Genomic DNA, 23298 nt, shown 5'->3' on the forward strand with positions numbered 1-23298 from the left:
CTTTTTCCTACCTACGAGGAAAAAACACTGGAGCCAGGTTATTTTTCATCATCGATTACCTTTTTATTTCAATGTCAAAATCTGTGATCACTGATGATTGTTTCTACTACAATAAAAACTACCAGATACTTACAGTGCCGAGTGAAAAAGATTATGGCATTGAATCTACATTTTCTTTGAAAGAAATTCCACATCACTCTTTGAGGCATTATAGACAATGAGGTAAAATCTCTCTCTTTAATGGGGACACAAGAGAAAGAATAAAGTTCATCCTAATCTTATGTCATAAAATTAAACAGATCGACTCAAAATAATCTGCAAAGTTTATTAGAATCCTAGTGGCTCAGATCATTTGTGGCAAACCTGCGGTGTAATATCAAGAATGGCAGAGGAAAAGTGTTCTCAGAGCATGATGGTGTTCATATTAGAAATGACTACGTTTCCACTGCATCCTTTAGAAGATGTAGAAGTGAGTGAAATTTATCTTATTGATACTGTTTTCCCCAAAAAACTATGTAAACTCTTGCCATCATGGTCCCCATTCACTTCTGAAACATCTGTTTGACGTCTTGTGGCCTGACAGTTTTTCGGCAGATGCCTCAGTACCGGTAATGAGGACTCCGTGATCTTGAGCGTGATCTCCTGTTGAGGAAGACAGAAATGACTGAAATGAGCCTCAACAACAGTACGTTTAGATGTAATGGACAAGTGTGCCTGGTGCAGACTGGTTTCAGCATACCTTCTGGATGAGCTGTAGTCTCGACCTGTGGGGTGTTCAAGATTTATGATTAGAATCTTCTTCATGGGTTAGATTTTGCATGTGTCTTAATTGTTACCAGCCTGTATATCTATAGAATCACTGTCAATAATAAAGCATAATTCAATCCATTCACATTTCATTATGAGGATAAAAACAGGACTAGCTCTTTGGTGGGAGTCTCACCGTGTTTGGCATTGGGGGAGGGCGAGAGACTCTGACGTCCATAATGCCTCTCCCATTCATCTCTCTCTTTTTCGCGCTGTTCCCGCTCCCTACAAGACCAAACAATGACCAAACTGTATCCTTTTCTTTACAAACTGAGAGGACAGTTCTCACAACACGAACGTGCATATACATGCTCGGACTCACTTCATGCGTATTTTCCTTGCCATTGCACGAAGAACTCCTTCTCGTTCCTGTGATGGGAGGGGGAAAAAATATCTAGAGCGTTAAAAGTTCATAACTACCTGGAATCACCCCACCCAATCACCCACACACACCAACCGTACACCCACACTTGTACCTGTCGCTTGTGCTCTTGTTGCTGGATCTTGGCTTGTGCTGCCCTCTTATCCGCCTTGGCTGATGAAGGTGAAAGCAGAAGGTGAGGCAGGGTCAACAGGCTTTTATGTTTTACTTGTCTTTAACATAAAATAGACAGCTATGGAAAGTTATGTACACTAATGATGTAAACCGAGGTCGGTAAAAATAAAGACATTCATATTTTCATGACCAAAAGTGACATCAAAGGGTTTTAAAATACTACATAAGATTAATATTCTAGTCATCAAAGAATCATGTGAAATAAGTACAGTTTACACAAAAATATTAAGATGCACATACGTTTCTTGAGCAACAAATCAACATATTAAAATGATTTCTGAAGGTTCGGGTTGACACTCAAGACCATTTACTGAAGCTATTACTGCAGGCTGCTGAAAATTCAGCTTTGCTACCACAGGAATAAATTATATATTTTTTTTTACTGTTTGACTGTATTTTTGGTCAAACAAAGGCGGCACAAGAAGTGTGATCAGAGCTGTTGAACAGGATAAGCCTTTAACTTAATATGATCATTGACTGTATACATGTACATGTAAATGTGCTTGGCTCACATTCGCCAGGAACAGAGATAAGACGGTTTATAGAGATAAAAGATCAAACAAGCAAAAAAAAAAAACCTTGTAATTTATTACTATGATGGCAAAGCTGAGCAGCCACAAGATTCTTTAAAAATCATACCGATTTGGTGCTCAAGAAACAATCAATGCTGAAAACAAAAAATACAAATTATTGTGGAAACCTTAATGCATTTTGTGCAAGAGACGGTAAACAAAAATAATTAAGTGTTAATTACTTTCCAATTCCAATCTAATTAACTTTTTTTATTTTGAGACTTGCTAAAGATTACATTTATCAGTGTTCTAAAATAATGTGTTTTTAAAACCTTTGAGCAGCAGTTGATGCCAAAAATAAGAACTGACAGAAATGAGCACGCACTATTAAATATCCAATTTTAACTGATAAATATATATATAATAAAATAATAATTACCAATTGATATGGTACTGATATACTATAAATGCCTAGCATAAATATGGAATAAGATGATTATTCATAGATGCCTGAAATAGTAACTCACATTGCTTGTTTAGAGCCTTCTGCATTTTGAGTTTGAGCTTCTCTTGTGGTGTCATTTTGGGCTGCAATGTACACAAAGACTTTAGAACAAGTAGGACAGAAAAAAGTTTTTGCAAAGAATAGCAGCTGACAGCAAGGAATCTATTTTACTAGGTTAAACTTGTGTCATGTCATGCAGAAGGATCAGAGTGATCATTTATATGCTGCATGCTGAACAGCAGCACATGCTTCTGTTTCAAAGAAATGCCTGAGATGTTTCCATTATAGATGCATTTTAGGTATGACAAGTGCAAAATGTGAACAGACAAAAGAGGGCAGCCATTTAGAACAGAACAGGGCTACGTCCACTCTTCTTCTCACAAGGTCAGCTACATCAATTCCATGGAACGGTTACAAAATGGGAGCTACTGTAGCCATTTCAGAAGGTGCTGCCTTGAAGCTGTTCAACCTTTACACACAAGGACAATCTGTATTGACTTACACAGGTGTGTTTGTGTGAATGAAGTTGCTCTGCCTGTCTTGACAAGCCCAGTGCAGAAGCAACACCTGAGCTGTTTCACTGTTAAGCAAACCTGCTAAGAACCTTTATTCCTTTGATGTTTTCCTTTCATCAGTTCACGTTCATTCACAGGTGTCCATCAACAACCCATCATTCAGATAATACTTAGATAAATAAGAAGTGCATGTATCATTTCCTCAAATAGAAAACAAATCTACAGCAGTTCCAAAGAAGAGCACACAGAAATATCTGGCTCCTTTAGAGCTAGAGTTGGTCACTCCCTGCCTCATTCTTAAAAAAAAAAAAAAAAAGGTGGCCAGCTGATCACCAAGTGTACAGCCAATAAAAATAAATAAACAAAACCCCATCTAAAATGAGAACAAAAGTTCTCTGAGGAGCCAAGAGATGGGCAGGAGCCCAGCTTGACTGTTAACTGCTTCAGCCTGTCAGGGGTGAGGGAGGCGGAGTCTTTAGCAAAAAAATTAAGATGCATCAAATTCTTACTGACTTTGGCAGCTCCAGTCTCTTTACCACCCGGATTTTCAGGCCTAGGGAAGAAGAAAAAAATGATACAGAATTTTTGGTCAGTTGTCACTTTTTAGGCATGTGACAAATATTAATGAGAAGAAGAAATAAAAACATAATATCGATAACATACAGAGGTAAACTGGAAAACGAATCCTTTTTAACCCTATAAACTCTACTGCATCATGGTTCATCTGTGGCCTGTGTAGCGTCTCCTGCTGGTTTCTGTCCCGGCATCGACGAGATCAAAACTAAGGATAGGTATTTTTCAAAAATACTCTATTCGAATATTTGGACTCATGAAAAAACAAATATTTGAATATTCATTTATTTAAATGACATTTAACGAGATTTTTTTTTGCTAAATAATCAACTGTTTGGCTTTTCTGAACAAGCTTATGATTAGGCATCATAAACAACAATGTTCTACAACATTACGATAGCTCAAGATTTTAATTTAGGTAAAAATGTTTGTAATTAATAAAAAATGTATAAATAAAATATATATATATAAAGAACAAAAGCATTCAAGCTCAAGCCGGAAAAACTGAAAAAAATAAAAAAAAATAAAGCAGACTATGCCAATTACAGTACAACAATAATATCCACATGATAGCTGCCTCCTCAGTCTGCTAACAATAGGAACAGACGTTCCACAGAGACAACGTTTCTTACAGCGCTTTGTGCTTTCTGTTCTCAAAATACTCTCCTTCGAGAAAACTTAAAGGAAGCATGTGTCTCAGGATCATTTCTCTATCAGATGCTCTCCTTGGCTCACTCGGGGTACAGCTGGCTTTACCTGCAGTCGTGAATGCAGTGATGGACAGCTGCATTTCCTCACTCGACTGGTGTATGGATTTCATGTGATTTCTCATTATGGTGGTGCCATTATATTAACTCAGTTTATAATAAATTATAATAAAATAAATTATAATAAAATCAGTTTCACTGATTTATTTGATCAAAAGTAATTCTATTTTGTAAGTTTATTTTGGTCAGAGTAATTCTAAACTTATTGTGTGATCAAATACAAATCAATTTGTTATTCATGCTCCACAGCGCCACCCAGTGCACTTAATTATGACTGACTTCTAGTTTGCATGTCTAGGATTTATCATGGATTCCCTGCATTATCAGCCAGCAAAGCAACACATAGTAAAATTCGAATAGTGTTTTAATTTTAGATCGAATATTCAAATGTTTGTGCCCAACCGTAATCAAAACCTTGTTGAAAAACATGTTGGACAACATCTAATACATGCCATATATCATATGATAGTTCATACAATTTTAGCAAGTAAGGGGCCTTTTAATATAATTCTACAAGCATCTCCCTTTAGCTCGTGGCTTGGCATGAACTTTTAACGTTTGCATGAGTTTTATGAAGTAAATATAAATGATATAATTTTTTCAATTTGATTAATGCACTAGGCCATATCCCATTCTCAAAACCAATGCAAAAACAGCAACCTGGCGAATAACAGTTGCATTTACTTGCTAATGCCAATTTTGACTCCCATTTGGCACAAATTTATTTTTCTCAAATTTATGGAATATACATGGGTCTTATTTCTCTGGGTGGAAAATCCCATCCCTGACTTTTTTTATGTAAAGTCTATCTATAGTCCTTACTGGTTTGGTGCAACTCACTTTCTCAGTTTGTCTGCAGAAGCAGGTGTAAGTGGAGCAGAATGGGAGGAGGGGGAAAGGCTGCGGCTCACTGCAGGTGAGTGGGAGGGGCTTTGTCTGATGCTCCCGCCCCTCCTGTATGCTGAGCTGTGACTCCGCCGCTGGTAACGATCACCTGAACGAGAACGCGAGCGAGACCTAATGGAGAGAGTGTTTCATCCAATCAATTTCACAAAAGAAAGCTCTTAACAAGGGTTTGAAATTCTTTAGCAAGCTCTCTTGCCTGGTTCGTCTGTGGCCTGTGTAGCGCCTCCCCCTGTCCCGGTCTCGGTCTCTTTCCAGGTTTCTGTCTCTACCCCGATCTGTGGAACGAGACCTAGTCCTGTCGTATCGTCTCCTCGAGCCTCCACTGCGTTGCCGTGAACGGGAGTCAGACCGTCGGCGAGAGCGAGATCGAGATCTGGAGTAACGGCTGTCCCGGTCCCTGCCCCCACGAGAATGACGACTCCGGCGGGAACGTGAGGATGAGCGTGAGGACCGGTGTGAAGAGGAGCGGGAGGAAAAAGACGAGTGACTGGAGGAAGAACGTCTTCGGCTAAGAGAAATACACAATGTGCTATGTCATCACGAGCAACCTACAAAAATGTATTAATGTGACAATACAAGCCTAATCTAATCGCAGAGCTGTCAAAATGTAAATTATTCCACACCGGTTTTATCTCTGAATCAAAAATAATCAACTAATACTAAATGGGCAACACATGGTTGGTCTCCCATCTATTTTAAATGATCAGCAATCATTTTAAAGCTCACCCAATGACCGTTCTCTTAGCACACTGGCTACATGTTATCACAGCTGAACAAGCTTATGAATAAATGAAGAAAAAAGCCACTAATGAGCCAGAAAGTAGAAAGTGGAAGTTACCGACCGGGAGCCCCTGCTATGACCTGCGGTGTTGGAGGAGGTGTGGCTTGACGCCGCTGCAGGCGGGGCTTGTGTGGCTGAGGCTCCCTCATCATCACTGCCCCCAAAGCTGGTGATGAAAGTGATCTTATCATTGCCTGGAGTTCGAGAACGAGAGCGTGACTCTGAACTTGAGTCTGACTCTGGCCTGGGACAAAAAGGAGGGAAAATAAGAGTGGTAAGAAACATTTTTAATACATGATGTACACTACTATTAAAAAGTCTGGGGCCATTACTCCAATCTTCAGTGTCACATGATCCTTCAGCAATTATTCTAATACGCTAATTTGGTGCTCCATAAATATTTCTTTTTAATAACAATGATGAAAACAGCTGTGCTGCTTAATATTTTCATGGAAACCACTTTTAGGATGAATAGAAAAAAAAAAGCATTTATTCGAAAGAGAAAATTTTAGCAGAATTATAAATGTATTTTAGTGTCACTTTATCAATTTATGAATACATTTGACCAGGTAGTGTATTCAGTTGTTGATGCATAATATATTTAGTCATCTGTCCCATACTGATCATTAATCTTTAGTCATACTGTGTTGTGCCTGTTCATTTATCCTATTTTGACATTTAGATTATCTTTGCCATCCTCTAACACTCAAAACTAATAATTCAAATATTTTATTTGACTTTTTAATACTGGCCATTTAATGATTCATATCAGCAACATGAAAATCAGTTTAAAGATATTGGTTAGAATCTCAATATTCAATCTCTCTTTTTGTAGGATAAATATCTATATTCAAAACATAAGACACTTTTTTAATAGATTGATGCTGCAGCTTGAAAGATCAAAGACAATTTTTAATATAACTGTGGATTCGTCTGAAAGAAGAAAGCCATATACACCTAGGATGACTTGGGGGTGAGTAATTTATGGGCTAATTTTCATTTTTGGGTGAACTAACCCTGTAATATGACAATTTATAAATTCAAAACTAATGTGCCAAGTATCAGTCCATTAACACTTACCGTTTGTAGGGGTCGTATGTAGGACTGTCTCTTCTGGCATAGCTGTTTTTGAAACGTACAAAAATAAAAATTTCAGTTTATTTTCAATTCAGTTAATCAATTTCAATAATGTGTGCAGTTGGTGTACATTATAACATTTACACACACACACACACACACAGACACACACACACACACACACACATATATATATATATATATATATACAAAAAACAAAACATTTTACATGCCAGTTAATTATTGGGTAGTCAGTGACAAACACAAAATGTGTAGCTATATTTTATGGGCTGTTACCTGGGTGGGCTGATCTGCCTGCCTTTCATATACTTCTCTCTAAACTCTCTCCGCTGTCTGCGAGACCGCCGGCCCTGATGGAAACAGAACAACATTACTATTACAAATACTAATAATCAAACGCATACATGGGAGGAAGTTGAAAAGATTCTGCCCATACAGAGTACATGGCCTTCTCTGCCTCCAGTGCTTTTGCATGCTTAATGGCCTCCACTTCCTCCTTGTCCTTCCTCAACATCCTAACATAAAGAAAAAACTGCATTTTATCTACATTTCGTGTCTGTCAAAAAAAAGTACAAGATCATTACAATGCATTTATTCAGATATCTTCTCCAAATATGCTCAAGTGGTGAATTTCCTCTGATAAGTTTGCATTTCATTTATTTAGTTAGAGAATCAGCGAACAAACCACACAAAGTCCCCTTCTGCCATGCCATAAGTGGTGCCCATCTTGTTAATCTCCGTCACCTGCTCTGGGTTCAGTTCATCTACATCCACCTCAACATCTACAAATTGGGAAAGCATTCACACACATATTGTAAGGGTATTACTTTCTATATTAAATTAAATGACATATCTATAGTGTTCCTAAATTTTAAACTGAAATATCCTAACAGGAAGTGTGCAGTTTATGAAAAACACACCAATGTCAGGGATGACTTCGTCTTCCTCAGACTCGCTGTTTTCTGAGTCATCCTCATTTCCCTTCTCCATCTGTTCTTCTGGTTCAGTCACTGTAGTGTCCTCATATGTATAACCGATCTGAGCTTTCTTCTCAGAGAGTCTAACAGTGGAAAAAAAAAAGAATGTGATGTGATCCTTCTAACAAAATGTACTTTTAACCACATTTGTTTTAAGTACTGATGCACAAGTTCATACTTTTTCTTCTCATCCTCATTTGGTTTCTGTAGGCCGCCGTAGAGTTCATCCACATAGATCTGGTACAGACACTGTTCCTCTGAGACTATAATGGGACAAGAACATTTTTTGTGGATTCTTTCAAGTTTATCAGTAACATTATAAGGATCACAACTGTTAAAGTAAAAAAGGCAGAATTAAATCAAAAGAAACTCACTGTTCGCAAAGTCATTCTGCACCAGACCTCTATAGCGCTCGTAATTGCACTTCCTCTCTTCTGATTCCTGCTCTGTGGTGCTGTGACAGAAACAAATTCAAGTTTATTTTTTGTATAGCACTTTTTACGATACAAATCAATGAAGTGAATCAAAAATTTACACAAAACAGAAACCAGTTCAGCATAATTTTATCAAAGCCTCTTTAACCCCTGGTAGGTCTTCAGTTGTTTAAGACTGAATTTTTTATTTCATCAGAATGTCACAAAAGTCTATATGAACACAAAAATAGAAGTTAACACCATTAACCACCAGCATAGTATATGAATGGAAAATCTAATAAATACAGAGCATTTTTTTATTTTATCATGTCTAAATATATATTCAAATGCAAAATCTAATAGAAATATGTAGTTGTGTCAACAAGTACTCTTATAAATGATTTAGAGAACATACATGTCTACATATATTGGGCTACACAGACATTTAGTTGTTACACCATGATGGAATTAAATGATTTCCTGTATTTCTCCTACCAAATGGCACTAATCTGCCTTCCATGCATTGGATTTTAAATGCATTTACTCTATTTTTAACTTTTAACAATGTATTAATTGAAAATAAATCTATATTTTTTAATATTTGTATTTGGATATAGAAATAAATGGTGCATATTTTAGTGATGGATATTGTCTAGCATGAAATGCCCTCAAAACAAAATATTACAGAACAAATACTATTGGATAAACTATAGTAAAAAAAAAAATATATATTGTTCCCTAAAGGAGGAATACCAGAGGGTTAAACTAAAAAACAGATGGAAAATTAAACCACACTTGTTTGTTTGCATACTCAAGTTGATTATTTTATATTTTCCTACGAGGCAGATGCATTAAGATCAGACTACTCACGTAGTGTTTAGGAGAGGTGGTGTGTAGGTGGGGATGTAGTCCAGGTGTGCCCTGACATCAAACCTATCAACCATGTTGCTGGTATCTCCTTGCCAAGGCATCCTGTTAGGACAAAGGATGAAGTTGTGACAGTTTTCCAAACTTTCCAGGACGATTAATCAAAATAAACCCCAAATCGCGATATGGCTTGGCGCGATTTTCAAATTGCCAAAAGGCTGTGATTTAAACTAAAAAATGATATGCACTGCATGTTTCAGAGTGAAGCAATGGAAGCAGCTCATTAAACACCAGTGCAGAACTTCATCTCTGCCTCTGCACTGAATTTGGGTTAATTTACTCTGCATATGGGAACGCAACATGCGCCAACCATCTTATACTTATAGCGCATATTTTTATGAGAAATGCTTATCTTCTACTTTCCAATAATAATTAGTATCATAGAACCATATTCATATATAATACATTGTGCACAGCAAAGCTAACAAACAACATGGTTTCTTCCCAAATCGATGATCCATATGCTAGTAACATACATGTTGATGGGACTCTCAGCTGCCAGGGCTACAGCTGAATCCAGATGGATTTTGTATGCCTGGCCATGTACCTGCAGGAACTGGGCTGGATCCTTTTTCTACACAGAATGAGAGAAGCATGATGCATGATTGTTCATTTAAAACTTCTATCCATGACCAAGATTAAGCTGTGCTCAAAAAACAAAGAATGAAAGTGCAGTCCAAGTCACAGACTTCTGTCCTTCGACTTACGATTTTCTCATAGTACTGTCTGCGTCTCTCTCCACGCCGCTTGTAGTCCACCATCATCCCGCGCAGTTTGCGCTCATGTTTGCGGGCCTCCTGCCACATGACTGCTCCGCTTGGGGTAGGGGCGCGTCGGGGCAGGGCTGCTGCTAGGGGACACAGAAGGTGCAAATCAACCAACCCTAACTGCCACATATAATACCATTCTGAATCAGAATTTTGTACATCTTTACATTTACAGAAAAGTATATTTTAACATTAGAAAACCCATACCAAATACATTATGCTAAATTATTTTATACTCTATGGATTTCCCTACTTCACGTAAAGTACTACAATAACTATACAATAAAACATGACACTTGTGAAACATAAAACTGTCTTGAACACAAAATATACAAACACTTAAAGGGAAAGTTGTTTTTGGGTTACAGATTAACTAACCTTGGTTACAAAAAGTTTAACAGGTTCTGAGTAAAAGAGGATTATGTTTGCTACATAAATGACATAAAAACTATATAAGAATGGTAGAAACGCTTGACCTTTACATTATTAGTGCATAACACGCATATTTATCTACTCGGTAACAAAATAAAGTAAGAAAAAGAAATGATAGCCAAGTAGCTAAAACCTGCCAGGCTAACGTTAAATCCACAAACATATCAATTCTGTTATTGATTTATACTGCATTTATAAACGCACTTCAATGACTGTCCATTACAAAGCTCGTGCAACCTGCATGCAATATTAAGATTTACAGCTAACGTGAGAGCATTGCAAAACGCTAGCGCACCGGGTAAGGCTAGCATGCTAACTGGCTATGTTTTATTCACCAGCGTTAAAAAAAAAACAGCTGACAATGAAGTGGTGTGACCGTCACCAAATGGCTTTAGCGATTTCCAGAATCAAAATTAATTACCTGTTTATGTTTACAATACGTATAGTGTGATTTTTCTTGACAGAAAACACAAACGTCGGTCACCATGTGGAAAAGGCTGATCGTTTACATACAAGCTGACACGCCTCTCAACTGAGCGCACGCGCTGCCGACTGGAGGCGCTAGTAGACTATTACATTGTTTTTGATAATCTAAATTCTCCTACAGGGGGCGCACTCTGGCTCATAAACACGTAGCGTATCAGTGTAATTGTATACATTATAGGCGTTTTTTAGGCTGACAAGCTAATTGAATAGCTCAATGCTATTTTTTTTTATATCATAAACAGTTAGGTTCGTTAATCCAAAAATTTAATTACTCGTTAGTTACTCCTTTCAAAAGTAATTTTATTACTTATTACTATCTGGCAACAGTAATTAGTTACACTACATTACTTTTTCTCAGCCCCACAGAAGTTTTAATTGTGTACCTACCCCATAATTTTTTTTTCTAAAATATTACTAACAATATATTTCTGCCTCATCATTTGACCAAAATCTACATTGGATGCAGTATGAAATTTTTTACAAACACTCAGTTGTGATTGATAGTGACTTTTAAGTAAAAGTGTTTTATAAATTGTCATGTTTAGCTTGAAGGTAATTGTAGTTTGCTACCCAAATATTATTATATTTCATGAAGTAATCTATTTTATCAAAATAAATCAAATAAGTTCATACAGTTTTTAATTATAGTAATACAATTTACAGCCTGGAGATGATCTGTACTTACACACATAGAGATAGTCAAATGTGTAGCAAATGTCTGATGTATTTGATCAAAAGTGTCTTAAAGGGTTAGTTCATTGAAGATGTGTGTACGGTATACTGTCCATGTCCAGAAAGGTAAGAAAAACATCATCAAAGTAGTCCATGTGACATCAGAGGGTCGGTTAGAATTTTTTGAAGCAACGAAAATAACGAAAATAAATTTTGGACCAAAAATAGCAAAAACGATGACTTTATTCAGCATTGTCTTCTCTTCCGTGTCTGTTGTGAGAGAGAGTTCAAATCAAAGAAGTCTGGATATCCGGTTCGCGAACGAATCATTCAGTTCACCAAATCGAACTGAATCGTTTTAAACGGTTCGTATCTCTAATACACATTAATCCACAAATGACTTAAGCTGTTAACTTTTTTTTAATGTGGCTGACACTCCCTCTGAGTTCAAACAAACCAATATCCCGGAGTAATTCATTTACTCAAACAGTACACTGACTGAACTGCTGTGAGGAGAGAACTGAAGATGAACACTGGCATATCCACGAGTGGCAGCTTCATATCAATTGCCTTGAAATGATGGCATTTTTTTGGTCCTGAAAATCTTCCTGCCAGCCTTAAAAGGGCATCATGTTCCGGTCCAGTCAGACAACATGACGGTGGTAGCCTATATCAACCACCAAGGTGGTCATGTTCCCTTTACAGGATGACTCACCACCTCTTACTTTGGGCGCAGGGCAGACTCCTCTCAATCAGAGCAGCTCATGTGCCGGGCAGTCTGAACTTTGGTGCAGACATACTGTTTAGAGGCTAGAGCGCCATCCTCGAGACAGCTCTATGCTCTTAAATGGTCAGTCTTCTGTGACTGGTGTGTAGCATGAAGCCTGGACCCGTTTTTTTGTGATGTGCTAACTGTTTTGCAATAGTTTGGACAATGGGCGGTCCTGTCTACGCTCAAAGTTTATGTGGCAGCTACAGCAGTGAACCATTACCTCAAAACTGGCCAGTTAGTTGGCAGAAATGGCTTGGTCATTAAGTTCTTGAAGGGCACCTGGAGGAGACTGAATCCTCCTCGTCCCCAAACCGTGCCGATCTGGGATTTATCCATAGTCCTGAGTCACTTTGAGTCACTCCATTTGGCCGACTCGTGGTCTAAGTCATTTAAGACTGCCCTCCTTTTGGCTTAAGCTTCGGTCAAGCGAATGGGTGAGCTGCAGGCATTGTCAGTCAGTACTTCCTGTCTCGAATTTGGAACTAATGACAGTAAGGTTGCCAATCAAGCCAAGACAGGGTTATGTGCCTGAGGTGCTCTCAACTCTGTTTAAGCCCAGGTTATACAAGTTATCGACTGATATTGTTTTTTTGACAGCTGATGTCGATGCAGATATCTTGGAAAGCAGGGGGCTGGGAGGCAATATAAAACTGATATAATTTATTATTAATATTATTATTATTTAAGAAAATTTTAATCATTTGAAAATGGATGAATAAATGTGTAAAATCAATGTGTAAAATAAACGTGAAAAATAAACATACTTTTCATGAAAAAGGTTTTTTGCACAAATAAAAAAAAATATATTTAATAAAAAATATAATTAAAAAGGAGGTAAACACTGTAACCAACAAGGCACTCAGTTGTCTGGGAAGTTTGTGTGCATTGAGAATCATATTTTTCAATTAAAGGAAGGGTAACACTCATTTTACATACAGCACACAGAGAAAATGACTTTATGCATAATGGTGATGGCAGACAAGAAAGTATTATAATGTTCTCCATATATTAATTTTCCACAACACATTAAACCATTCTATCTGATTATTAGACAGACTTCTATCCATATTAGACAGAACTGTTAACAATGACAGTAAACAAGAGGGAGAATGTGAGCACTTTGTTCTCAGGCCTTTGTGTCTAAGCGTCACCAAAATAAAAGTAAAAAAAAAAAAAAAAAAAAAAAAAAAAAAAACAGTACTAAAAAAAAGTCAAATAAGCAGTACCAGAAAAGGGTTCTTCAGCTTTTAACAATAGAAGAACCCTTTTTAGTGCTAAATAGAACCCCTTTTATAAGGTTCCATAAAGTACCATGTTTTGAAAATGCCATATAGGATCTTAATTCAAGTTTTTTCAAGTTTATTTGTATAGCGCATTTTACAATACAAATCGTTACAAAGCAACTTTAAAGAAAATTATGTTTCTACAATATTTAGTAATAGCTTATAAGTGGTGACTGTCGGTTTGTGCACGTATGACAGGATTAATTAATACAAGACGTAGTCAGCCAGACGATGAACATTATTAATATTATTAATAATTAATAATTATTATATGATGCAGTCACACTTGTAGCAATATTTGTTAGTTCTGTTTGTTGTTTCAGGGTTGGCATCATCTGGGGTCTTCTGAGGGTCAGCATCATCTCTTCTCAGGTGTTCTGGATCCAGACTGGAGCTTGTGTAAATCCGTGGCAAAACATAGAAACAAAATAGAGACATCATTAGCATAGCTGCTGATCCAACAAAGTAAAATTAATTAGTTTAACCCAACCTAAAGAATAACAATGCGCATTTGATCAGATGCAACTACACTCACAATTTAAGAGATACATTATTTGAATGCTAGGCGAAAGAGATGCGTTTTTAATCTAGATTTAAACAGAGAGAGTGTGTCTGAACCCTGTACATTATCAGGAAGGCTATTCCAGAGTTTGGGAGCCAAATGTGAGAAAGCTCTACCTCCTTTAGTGGACTTTGCTATCCTAGGAACTACCAAAAGTCCAGCGTTATGTGACCTTAGGGAGCGTGATGGATTGTAACGTGGTATAAGGCTAGTAAGGTATGCAGGAGCTAAACCATTTAGGGCCTTATAGGTAAGTAATGATAATTTGTAACTGATTCAGAACTTAATAGGTAGCAAGTGCAGAAACTGTAAAATTGGGGTAATATGATCATATTTTCTTGACTTTGTAAGGACCCTAGCTGCTGAATTTTGGACTACCTGTAGCTTGTTTATTGAAGAAGCAGGACAACCACCTAGAAGTGCATTACAATAGTCCAGTCTAGAGGTCATGAATGCATGAACTAGCTTTTCTGCATCAGAAACAGCTAACATGTTTCGTAGCTTGGCAATGTTTCTAAGATGGAAGTATGCAGTTTTTGTAACATAGGAAATATGATTTTCAAAAGACAAATTGCTGTCTAATATAACACCCAGATTTCTGACTGTAGAGGAAGTAACAGTACATCCATCTAGTTGCAGATTGTAATCTACAAGATTCTGTGTAGTGTTTTTTGGGCCAATAATTAATATTTCTGTCTTATCCGAATTTAATTGGAGAAAATTATTTGTCATCCAATCTTTAATTTTTTTTTAACACACTCTGTTAGCTTAGATAATTTAATAAGTTTCATCTGGTCTCGTTGAGATATATAACAGTGGAAGCTAATTCCGTATTTTCTAATAATATTACCAAGGGGCAACATGTATATTGAAAATAGAAGGGGACCTAGGACGGATCCTTGTGGCACTCCATATTTTACTGATGATAAATGAGATGACACCCCATTTAAGTAAACAAAATGGTAGCGATCGGACAGGTAGGATCTAAACCATCTTAGAGCCTTCCCTTGAATACCTGTATAGTTTTGTAATCTATCTATGAGTATGTCATGATCTATGGTGTCAAACGCAGCACTAAGATCAAGTAAGACTAGAAATTAGATGCTTAATGGTGTTATAAATAACATTTGAATTATATTATATTTTATTTTCATTAATATTAGTATATTAACATATTTATATCATTATTAATATTACTTGTATATATTATTTATTAATATTGGTTTTTTTACTCTATCTACCTGGTATTACAATATCATGCAGTGTCTGTTAGGGTTTTACATAAAAACAACAACGTGTCCATTAGGTACTTTTATTTTTTAATGACATGTGAATTGTACCAAAAATGACAGTGCTCTAACAGTTATTAGCAGAATACATTAATAAATGACAATTGACATTGAACATAAATAAATACTTAAAGAAGTAAAACAAAAAGAAAATTGGAAATAGTGAAATGAAGACCAAGTTCCAGTGAAATACTCAAAATTTTCATAATCCTTAATGATGCCTGTAAGTCACTCATTATGTGTATTTTGTAGTGATTGACTGAAGATGATATAATACCCCTTTCCATAATCGCAAGCTTCATCTTTCAAAAAAATGTAAAGACAGTTAATTATATCCTTAGTTTTACCATTAGTTCAAGCCCGAAAGGGGAACAGAGTGGCGTGATAGACAGTGATGAAGATTGTATGTGTTTACAGTACACAAACTACGGACAGTTAAGACAGCTGACTCCACTTTGTGACCCTCTCTCTCTCTCTCTCTCTCTCTCGCTCACACACACACACACACACATACGATGCGCAAAACTCCGCACCAGATTGTTGTAGCAAAGTCATAATTACCTCTTCTCCGTGTATTTTCAGGATTTTGATCTCTCAACTGAGAGAACACATCCTGTTTATTGTATTGTAATGTCTATTTAATATTACATCTAAACTTTGACTAGGCTAGACATGTTGCTAATTAATTGTACTATATATGAACATCAAAGCATATTTATATTTGTATTTTACTCCATAATGATGCTTTAGCTGAGGGCATTTGTAGTGGTATTGTAGTGGTATAGGGCCCAAATATTACCTCAATTCCAGGGGGCCCTATTCCCCTTAAATCCTGCCCTGCTTATTGGGATGAAGAATATCTATAATTCATATTTATTTTGGTCTCATGTCTAATTAGCATTTTCAGCATTGTAATTTGCATGCAGATCCATGACTAAAAATAGCACCAATCAGGCTGTGTCAATAGATACAGACACCAGTGACCCACTTCATAATCTTAGCATACATTACACAAACATGGCATCCCATCAGTCTAATTTCATTCTGGCAGAGGCTAATTGACTGCCTAACTTTGCAACATCATTACAGCTGATGGAATGGCATTCAAGATAAAAGCTTTGCATACAAATAATCAGAGGCAGGGAGAGCAGAAATTATTTTTGATCAATCGGCTAGTCAAAAACCCAGTGGGAAGGGATGACGAAACATGGGATTCAAATGGTCAGTGAAGTCATTACTGGATAATTAGGACATTAGAGGACGTTAAAGCGCACTGCAAAGGCAGTTGCTTTTATATTAAATAAAAAATAATGTGCTTAGGACTACAGCTAATGGAGATGTTTTGCACACTAGCTTAGCTTAAGAAATAAACATTTATTCAAGGTCCAGTGGTCACTGTAAAAGAAACACTCGCAGCAGTCAGTCCTTCCTTTTGAAAGTATCATTTCAAAGTGTATTCAAAATGTATGTTTTCAAAAACACTTTTCTAATATTTAATTTGTACCTCTATTTTGTAGGGCAAACAAGGGGATTTTATCCTTTTCAAGACAAGGACCCCCTGGTGGACAGAGCGACAGGGCAGTGTCATGATCCTGCCCTCGTGTCCTTGATTTTTCCTAGTCTTGAGGCAGGATCATGGCAGACCCGTGTTTTGTGTTCAAGCACATGGCCTTGTCTTTGGGCCATGTGCTTGTGTTGTCGTCTCCCCGCGTCCCGTAAGTGTTGCCCCGCGTCCCGTGTCTGCTCCTGTCATGTCCTCTGCCAGCTGTCCCGAGACCCCTCCTTCTGTCATGATCCTGCCCTCGTGTCCTTGATTTTTCCTAGTCTTGAGGCAGGATCATGGCAGACCCGTGTTTTGTGTTCAAGCACATGGCCTTGTCTTTGGGCCATGTGCTTGTGTTGTCGTTCCCTTGCCCCGCCCCCCTTGTTAACCTAGTCGTGTCTTGATTGTCCCATCTGTGCCACCTGTCGTGTCTTGATTGTTCCCCCTATTTAGATCTCCTAGTGTGCTCTGTCTTGCGTCGGTTCATTGTCATTGTGATTGTACCTCAACTGTGTTCTGCAATTGTGATTGTGTGTGAGATTGTGCTGTACCCGCTGAAGTCCTTGTATTACCGTGAGTGTTTATAGTTAGTATTTAGAGTCCTTGTTTATCTTGTCAGTCCAGTCCTGTTTTAGTTATTTAGTCTTTACCTTGCTCCGTGTTTTCCCCCTCGTGGGTTTTGTTTTCCCCTTTTTTGTAATAAACCCTTTGTTTGAGAATCCCTGTCTGCACCTGAGTTCCTCCCTTACCAATACCTGACAGAATGAACCGACCAGAATGGAACTCAGCGGACAGGAGGCAATGCTGGATGCCCGTGCCAGCAGCATTGAGAGCTGGCGTGCCCGTGCCAGCAGCGTCGAGAGCTGGCGTGCCCGTGCCAGCAGCGTCGAGAGCTGGCGTGCCCGTGCCAGCAGCGTCGAGAGCTGGCGTGCCCGTGCCAGCAGCGTCGAGAGCTGGCGTGCCCGTGCCAGCAGCGTCGAGAGCTGGCGTGCCCGAGCCAGCAGCGTCGAGAGCTGGCGTGCCCGAGCCAGCAGCGTCGAGAGCTGGCGTGCCCGAGCCAGCAGCGTCGAGAGCTGGCGTGCCCAAGCCAGCAGCGTCGAGAGCTGGCGTGCCCGAGCCAGCAGCGTCGAGAGCTGGCGTGCCCGAGCCAGCAGCGGTGGGCGTGCCCGAGCCAGCAGCGGTGGGCGTGCCCGAGCCAGCAGCGGTGAGCGTGCCCGAGCCAGCAGCGGTGAGCGTGCCCGAGCCAGCAGCGAGGAGCGGTGAGCGTGCCCGAGCCAGCAGCGAGGAGCGCTGGCGTGCCCGAGCTGGCAAAGAAGAGAGCCGTATTCAAGTCTGCAGTCGTGAGAGCGGAGGAGAGAGCCGCCGCCGACTCTGCAGCAAAGACTCTTGTACAGTCTGTCTCATCTCGTAAGGAGATGCCAATTGTCCTGGCTGCTAAAGCCTTTTCTGATTATTTGTCCCGTCTTGTCCAAATTTTAGAAATCCCCGTCAGTCCGGTCTTGTCCCCTGACCCTGTTCCCAGAAGTCCCAAGTGTCCAGCCGTTGTCTCCCCGTGTCCTGTTGATGTGGCCCCGTGTCCTGTTGATGTGGCCCCGTGTCCTGTTGATGTGGCCCCGTGTCCTGTTGATGTGGCCCCGTGTCCTGTTGATGTGGCCCCGTGTCCCGTTAATGTCCCCCCGTGTCCAGTAGATGTTGTCCCCCTGTGTCCAGTAGATGTTGCCCCGTGTCCCGTAGATGTCGTCTCCCCGTGTCCCGTGAGTGTTGCCCCGTGTCCAGTGAATATTGCCCCGTGTCCCATAGATGTCCCGTGTCCTGTTGTCTCCCCATGTCCAGTAGATGTTGTTCCCCCTTGTCCAGCTGTCGTCTCCCCGCGTCCCGTAAGTGTTGCCCCGCGTCCCGTGTCTGCTCCTGTCATGTCCTCTGCCAGCTGTCCCGAGACCCCTCCCCGCCCCTCACCACCCAGACCTGCCCGTACCCCCCGTCGTCAGCCTTCGTCCTGTCCTCCTAAAATCCCTAGCGTCTGGAAGCCGCTCCTTAAGGGAGGGGTTCTGTCATGATCCTGCCCTCGTGTCCTTGATTTTTCCTAGTCTTGAGGCAGGATCATGGCACACCCGTGTTTTGTGTTCAAGCACATGGCCTTGTCTTTGGGCCATGTGCTTGTGTTGTCGTTCCCTTGCCCCGCCCCCCTTGTTAACCTAGTCGTGTCTTGATTGTCCCATCTGTGCCACCTGTCGTGTCTTGATTGTTCCCCCTATTTAGATCTCCTAGTGTGCTCTGTCTTGCGTCGGTTCATTGTCATTGTGATTGTACCTCAACTGTGTTCTGCAATTGTGATTGTGTGTGAGATTGTGCTGTACCCGCTGGAGTCCTTGTATTACCGTGAGTGTTTATAGTTAGTATTTAGAGTCCTTGTTTATCTTGTCAGTCCAGTCCTGTTTTAGTTATTTAGTCTTTACCTTGCTCCGTGTTTTCCCCCTCGTGGGTTTTGTTTTCCCCTTTTTTGTAATAAACCCTTTGTTTGAGAATCCCTGTCTGCACCTGAGTTCCTCCCTTACCAATACCTGACAGGCAGGGATTGAATGTTAATAAATTTGAGTATTGCATTTCATGCTTAGCCTATAGTGACATGTATTTAGTACCATATTACTTTATTTACTTGCATTGTAAAGATGCTTACATTAAAATGAACATTTATGTACATATTATACTTTTTAAATTATATATAGTTATATTATTAATTTTAATTATATATATATATATTGTGGCAAGCCAGTGTGGGAAGGAGAAACCCCAGACCAAAAGAAGATTAAAAAATATATTATGCAGAAATTGTATTTATTATTATTTTTTTTTACACTAGTACACTTTTTTTTTTCATACCATATTTGTTAAATAAAGAATAACATTCTACCTAGGACTGATGTATTTTACTGTGGTTTCCTTCATAATGGATAGTGAAAACAGTTTGAAGGTGAGAAAAAGAATGATTTGAGAAGAAAATTTAAATGCAAAGCGAGCAATCGTGATGGCCATTAGCGTTTTAATTGAGTACTACAGCATTATAAATCAAGAGATGACAGAGAGAGCATAAGGCCTGAATTTTAACACAAGCATGCTGATCTATTAAATGGCTTTAAGATGCACATGAACTGTGTACTTGAACAACTGCCAGTTTCTTGAACGTCAGCTCGATTCATCTTGAGACTGAAGAAATGCATATTAATTTGACAAACTGTCTTCTAACTGACCAGCATCCAAGGAGCCGTATATTTTTACACCTATTTCCTGCATCAATTCAACACAGCTTGTAATCATTTTAGCATCATTAATAAAATTGCTGGTCCAGAGGCTGTGTTCTTTCTTTCTGTCTTTATTATTTATTTATTACTTTTTATTTTTCTTTCTTTATTTGATTGATTGATTGCCTGTCAGTTTTAGTCTGATTTTTTTTATATAATAAAGAAAAAAATAAAGAAATAATAAAGAAAAATAAAATAGATGCACATAATATTCTTTTCTGCTTACCAAATCTTTTAAATATTAGAAAATTAATAATTTGCTTTGCTGTGCTCTGCACATTTTCATGTTTGATATTTTTTTAGAAAACTAAATCATTTGAATCAGGCAGTAATATTGACACAACGCTCTATAATATCTACAAAAAGAATGAGTTCATACCATATTTGCCTACCTTTGATCTTCCTAACACTCAGTGCAAAGGAAGAAACATAAGTGCAGATTAAAAATACATATAGTAAAATTAGAATCTGCAAACACAAGATATTCTGTAATAAAAAGAATATAAACACTTTAGACTTCAGCACTGAATTAGACTGACAGCAAAAATCTCATTAATTGGGTGGAATTTAATTATACGCATCGCTTAGTCAATGTAATCTCTATTGCTGATGTTAACCTGAGATTCATTCCATGTTCTTCTCTGAGGACAAGCATTGCTAATTAAATTATTTTTGAATGTAGCCTTTGCACTTTGCATCTGCCTTGATGCATTCAGTGACCCAGAGATGTGTCCTGAAAAGTCACTGCAATTTTTCCTTATGAATAATAGACTTTTATGATAAATCTTGCCAATATGACATATTCAGGTCATTCTCATAATAAATTAAGGCTGCTTTTATCATTCTTATGTGGCTGTCACAATTTAGATGGTCAGATTCTCCTTTCCAATGGATGGTGAAGTTCCCAGCTTGTGTTAAATGATTTAGTTCTTTCAAACATAAAACAAGGGGCTGGCATTAATAAAATAAAGCATTGTTTTAAAAGCAAAGATGGACTGTATTAAAACTGCAGGAGCACATGGTTGTGAGTTATGGAGTGGAGAAAATCAAGCTGGAGGTGGTACAAAGATAGATAGATGCATGTTGATGGTTGATCTACTAGCTGCAGTTAGACTCCTGGTCAGCAGGGGGAGCTCACATGACAGCAATGTGTGTAAGAGAGCCACATTATGCTGCACAACCGCTGCTAGTGAGATGAGGTGCTTCTCAAAGGAAAGGCTGCATCTGAGGCTGCATCTAGTTCAATCCTGCAGAGGCTTGTAGGCTAGAGTCCTCCTCTGCATTAAACACTAGAATGAGACAGTTTAGTAAGTGCACATGGCTATGTCACATACAGTATGATTCTTCAAATTCAGCTGAATGAAGGACACGAAATGAAGGCTGCCTTTCAAGGATCCTTGCCATTGAGATAGTCTTCAGCCACGTTTGATGACATAGTTGACGAGATATATATATTTTTTGGAGAAACACACATTAATTAGAGCTGAAGTAGCCATCACAATTCATTAAATTATCTCCCTCCTCCCATTTCTCATACTCACTCTTCCTGATACACTTTCTGGGCAGATGAGAAGTTAGATTTTGTTGCTGCAGTTTTGCCATCACCCACTAAGACTTAAAAGGATAGTTCACTTTCAGTTTCTGTGGAAATCAGTGGTGACCAGCAACTTAAGGTGAACAATCCTTTGATTAAATGCAAACCTTAATGATGAAAGGAGAGATTGCTTGCTTAAATGAGTCCATGTTTGTTTGTACTTAAAGGAACACTCCTTTAAGGCTTCATGTGAAGTTGTTTAAAAGAGTATGAGTCTGTAATTGTTTAAAAATTTTGTAAGAATTGCTAAGCTGTTTCATCATGCCGACAGGTATTTGGAGAGCTGAAGGCTTTGTAGGTATAATTAACATGATTTTGCAGAGAAGAGCACATTTGGGAGTGCACCCAGAGGAAAGTGCTATTGCAGTTGCTCCTCCATAGCATCTTAAAGAGATTTAAAGGAGTCCTTATGTATCTCTCCTTTTTTTGTAGCCACAACTTGAGATCAAATGGATAGTTTTTATTTCTAGTATCTCGGAAATACTAGATTCAGACTGGTCTGTAGTGTCTTGCAGTGGTGAGATTTACTAATATTCATCATCGTCCATAGCAGCTCTGTTTCTAAGATTGTTCAAGTAAACTGGAGTTGAGAAAAATCAATGGGTCCACAAATTTGTCTGAAATTGGTCTTTATCCGGAATCCGACATTACTCTACTAATATAGTCAATTGAATAAATGAATAAAACCCAGTGAGTGAATTAAGACACTGAATGTGCCGGAAGTGCTGCATATGTCGTCTTCTAGAGAGATGCAGGAATTTCTTGGATGCGAAACTCATAGGCCTTTTCTCAAATGGCACACTTCATGTCCACTCTCGGACTAATGCACTTCTGCTGCACCTGCACTAAGGTGAGTTCTGCAGTATACTTCTACCAGACAGTCAATGTGTCATTAAGTGATGAAAGTGTGGTCGGCAAGTGTTTAGGGTGAGATTTGGGACAGGGTCACAGTGAATGGGTTGAGAGCGCTGTGGTGAGGATGTATTGTTGTAGGCCAGCCTGGAATCAACTCTGCACTGGCTCTCTATTGAACGTCATGTACATTTTAAAATCTTGTTGATTACTATTATACTATTTTACTATTTTTAACTATACTATTTTACTGATTATAAAGCCCTGGATGGTTTAGATCCTCAATACTTGAACAAGCTCATATTGCATTATTGTCCTTCACGTCTGCTGTGATCTCAAAACTCTGGCTATTTGGTAACACCTAGAATATCAAAATCAACTGCAGGTGACAGATAATTTTCCTATTTAGC

The 23298-nt window shown here is 38.6% G+C and overlaps 1 protein-coding gene across 3 annotated transcripts; it reads right to left on the reverse strand.

The window, feature by feature from the left end:
* Positions 1-38: 38 nt before the first annotated feature.
* Positions 39-11089, reverse strand: LOC127934189 (CLK4-associating serine/arginine rich protein). 3 transcript variants are annotated; one of them, XM_052531408.1, is made up of 21 exons: positions 10958-11089; positions 10045-10187; positions 9814-9911; positions 9281-9382; positions 8372-8451; positions 8176-8260; positions 7941-8080; positions 7706-7802; positions 7457-7535; positions 7297-7370; positions 7003-7044; positions 5984-6166; positions 5338-5649; positions 5076-5252; positions 3409-3448; positions 2403-2463; positions 1284-1342; positions 1130-1176; positions 944-1032; positions 740-764; positions 39-642 (listed from the first exon to the last, which is right to left on the reverse strand). In XM_052531408.1, exons 2-21 carry the CDS (start codon positions 10141-10143, stop codon positions 600-602), a joined length of 1932 nt encoding a protein of 643 aa, XP_052387368.1. In that variant the 5' UTR covers positions 10144-10187; positions 10958-11089; the 3' UTR covers positions 39-599. The 3 variants fall into 3 exon arrangements, 2 of the variants coding, with proteins under 2 accessions (XP_052387368.1, XP_052387369.1); XM_052531409.1 differs by having other exon boundaries at positions 10045-10184; positions 10958-11081; XR_008147716.1 differs by lacking the exons at positions 39-642; positions 740-764 and having other exon boundaries at positions 3405-3448.
* Positions 11090-23298: the final 12209 nt, after the last annotated feature.

This window comes from Carassius gibelio, chromosome A18 (genome assembly GCF_023724105.1).
Source record: "Carassius gibelio isolate Cgi1373 ecotype wild population from Czech Republic chromosome A18, carGib1.2-hapl.c, whole genome shotgun sequence".
NCBI classification, from domain to species: Eukaryota; Metazoa; Chordata; class Actinopteri; order Cypriniformes; family Cyprinidae; genus Carassius; species Carassius gibelio.

Excerpts from the sequence above, each read along its gene's own strand:
- LOC127934189 (XM_052531408.1), bottom strand. The coding sequence starts at position 10,143 with ATGTGGCAGGAGGCCCGCAAACATGAGCGCAAACTGCGCGGGATGATG. Across the intron at positions 7,045-7,296 it reads AGGCAGATCAGCCCACCCAG|CTATGCCAGAAGAGACAGTC; the intron begins GTAACAGCCCAT and ends TTTCAAAAACAG. Across the intron at positions 5,650-5,983 it reads GGTCATAGCAGGGGCTCCCG|CCGAAGACGTTCTTCCTCCA; the intron begins GTCGGTAACTTC and ends TATTTCTCTTAG.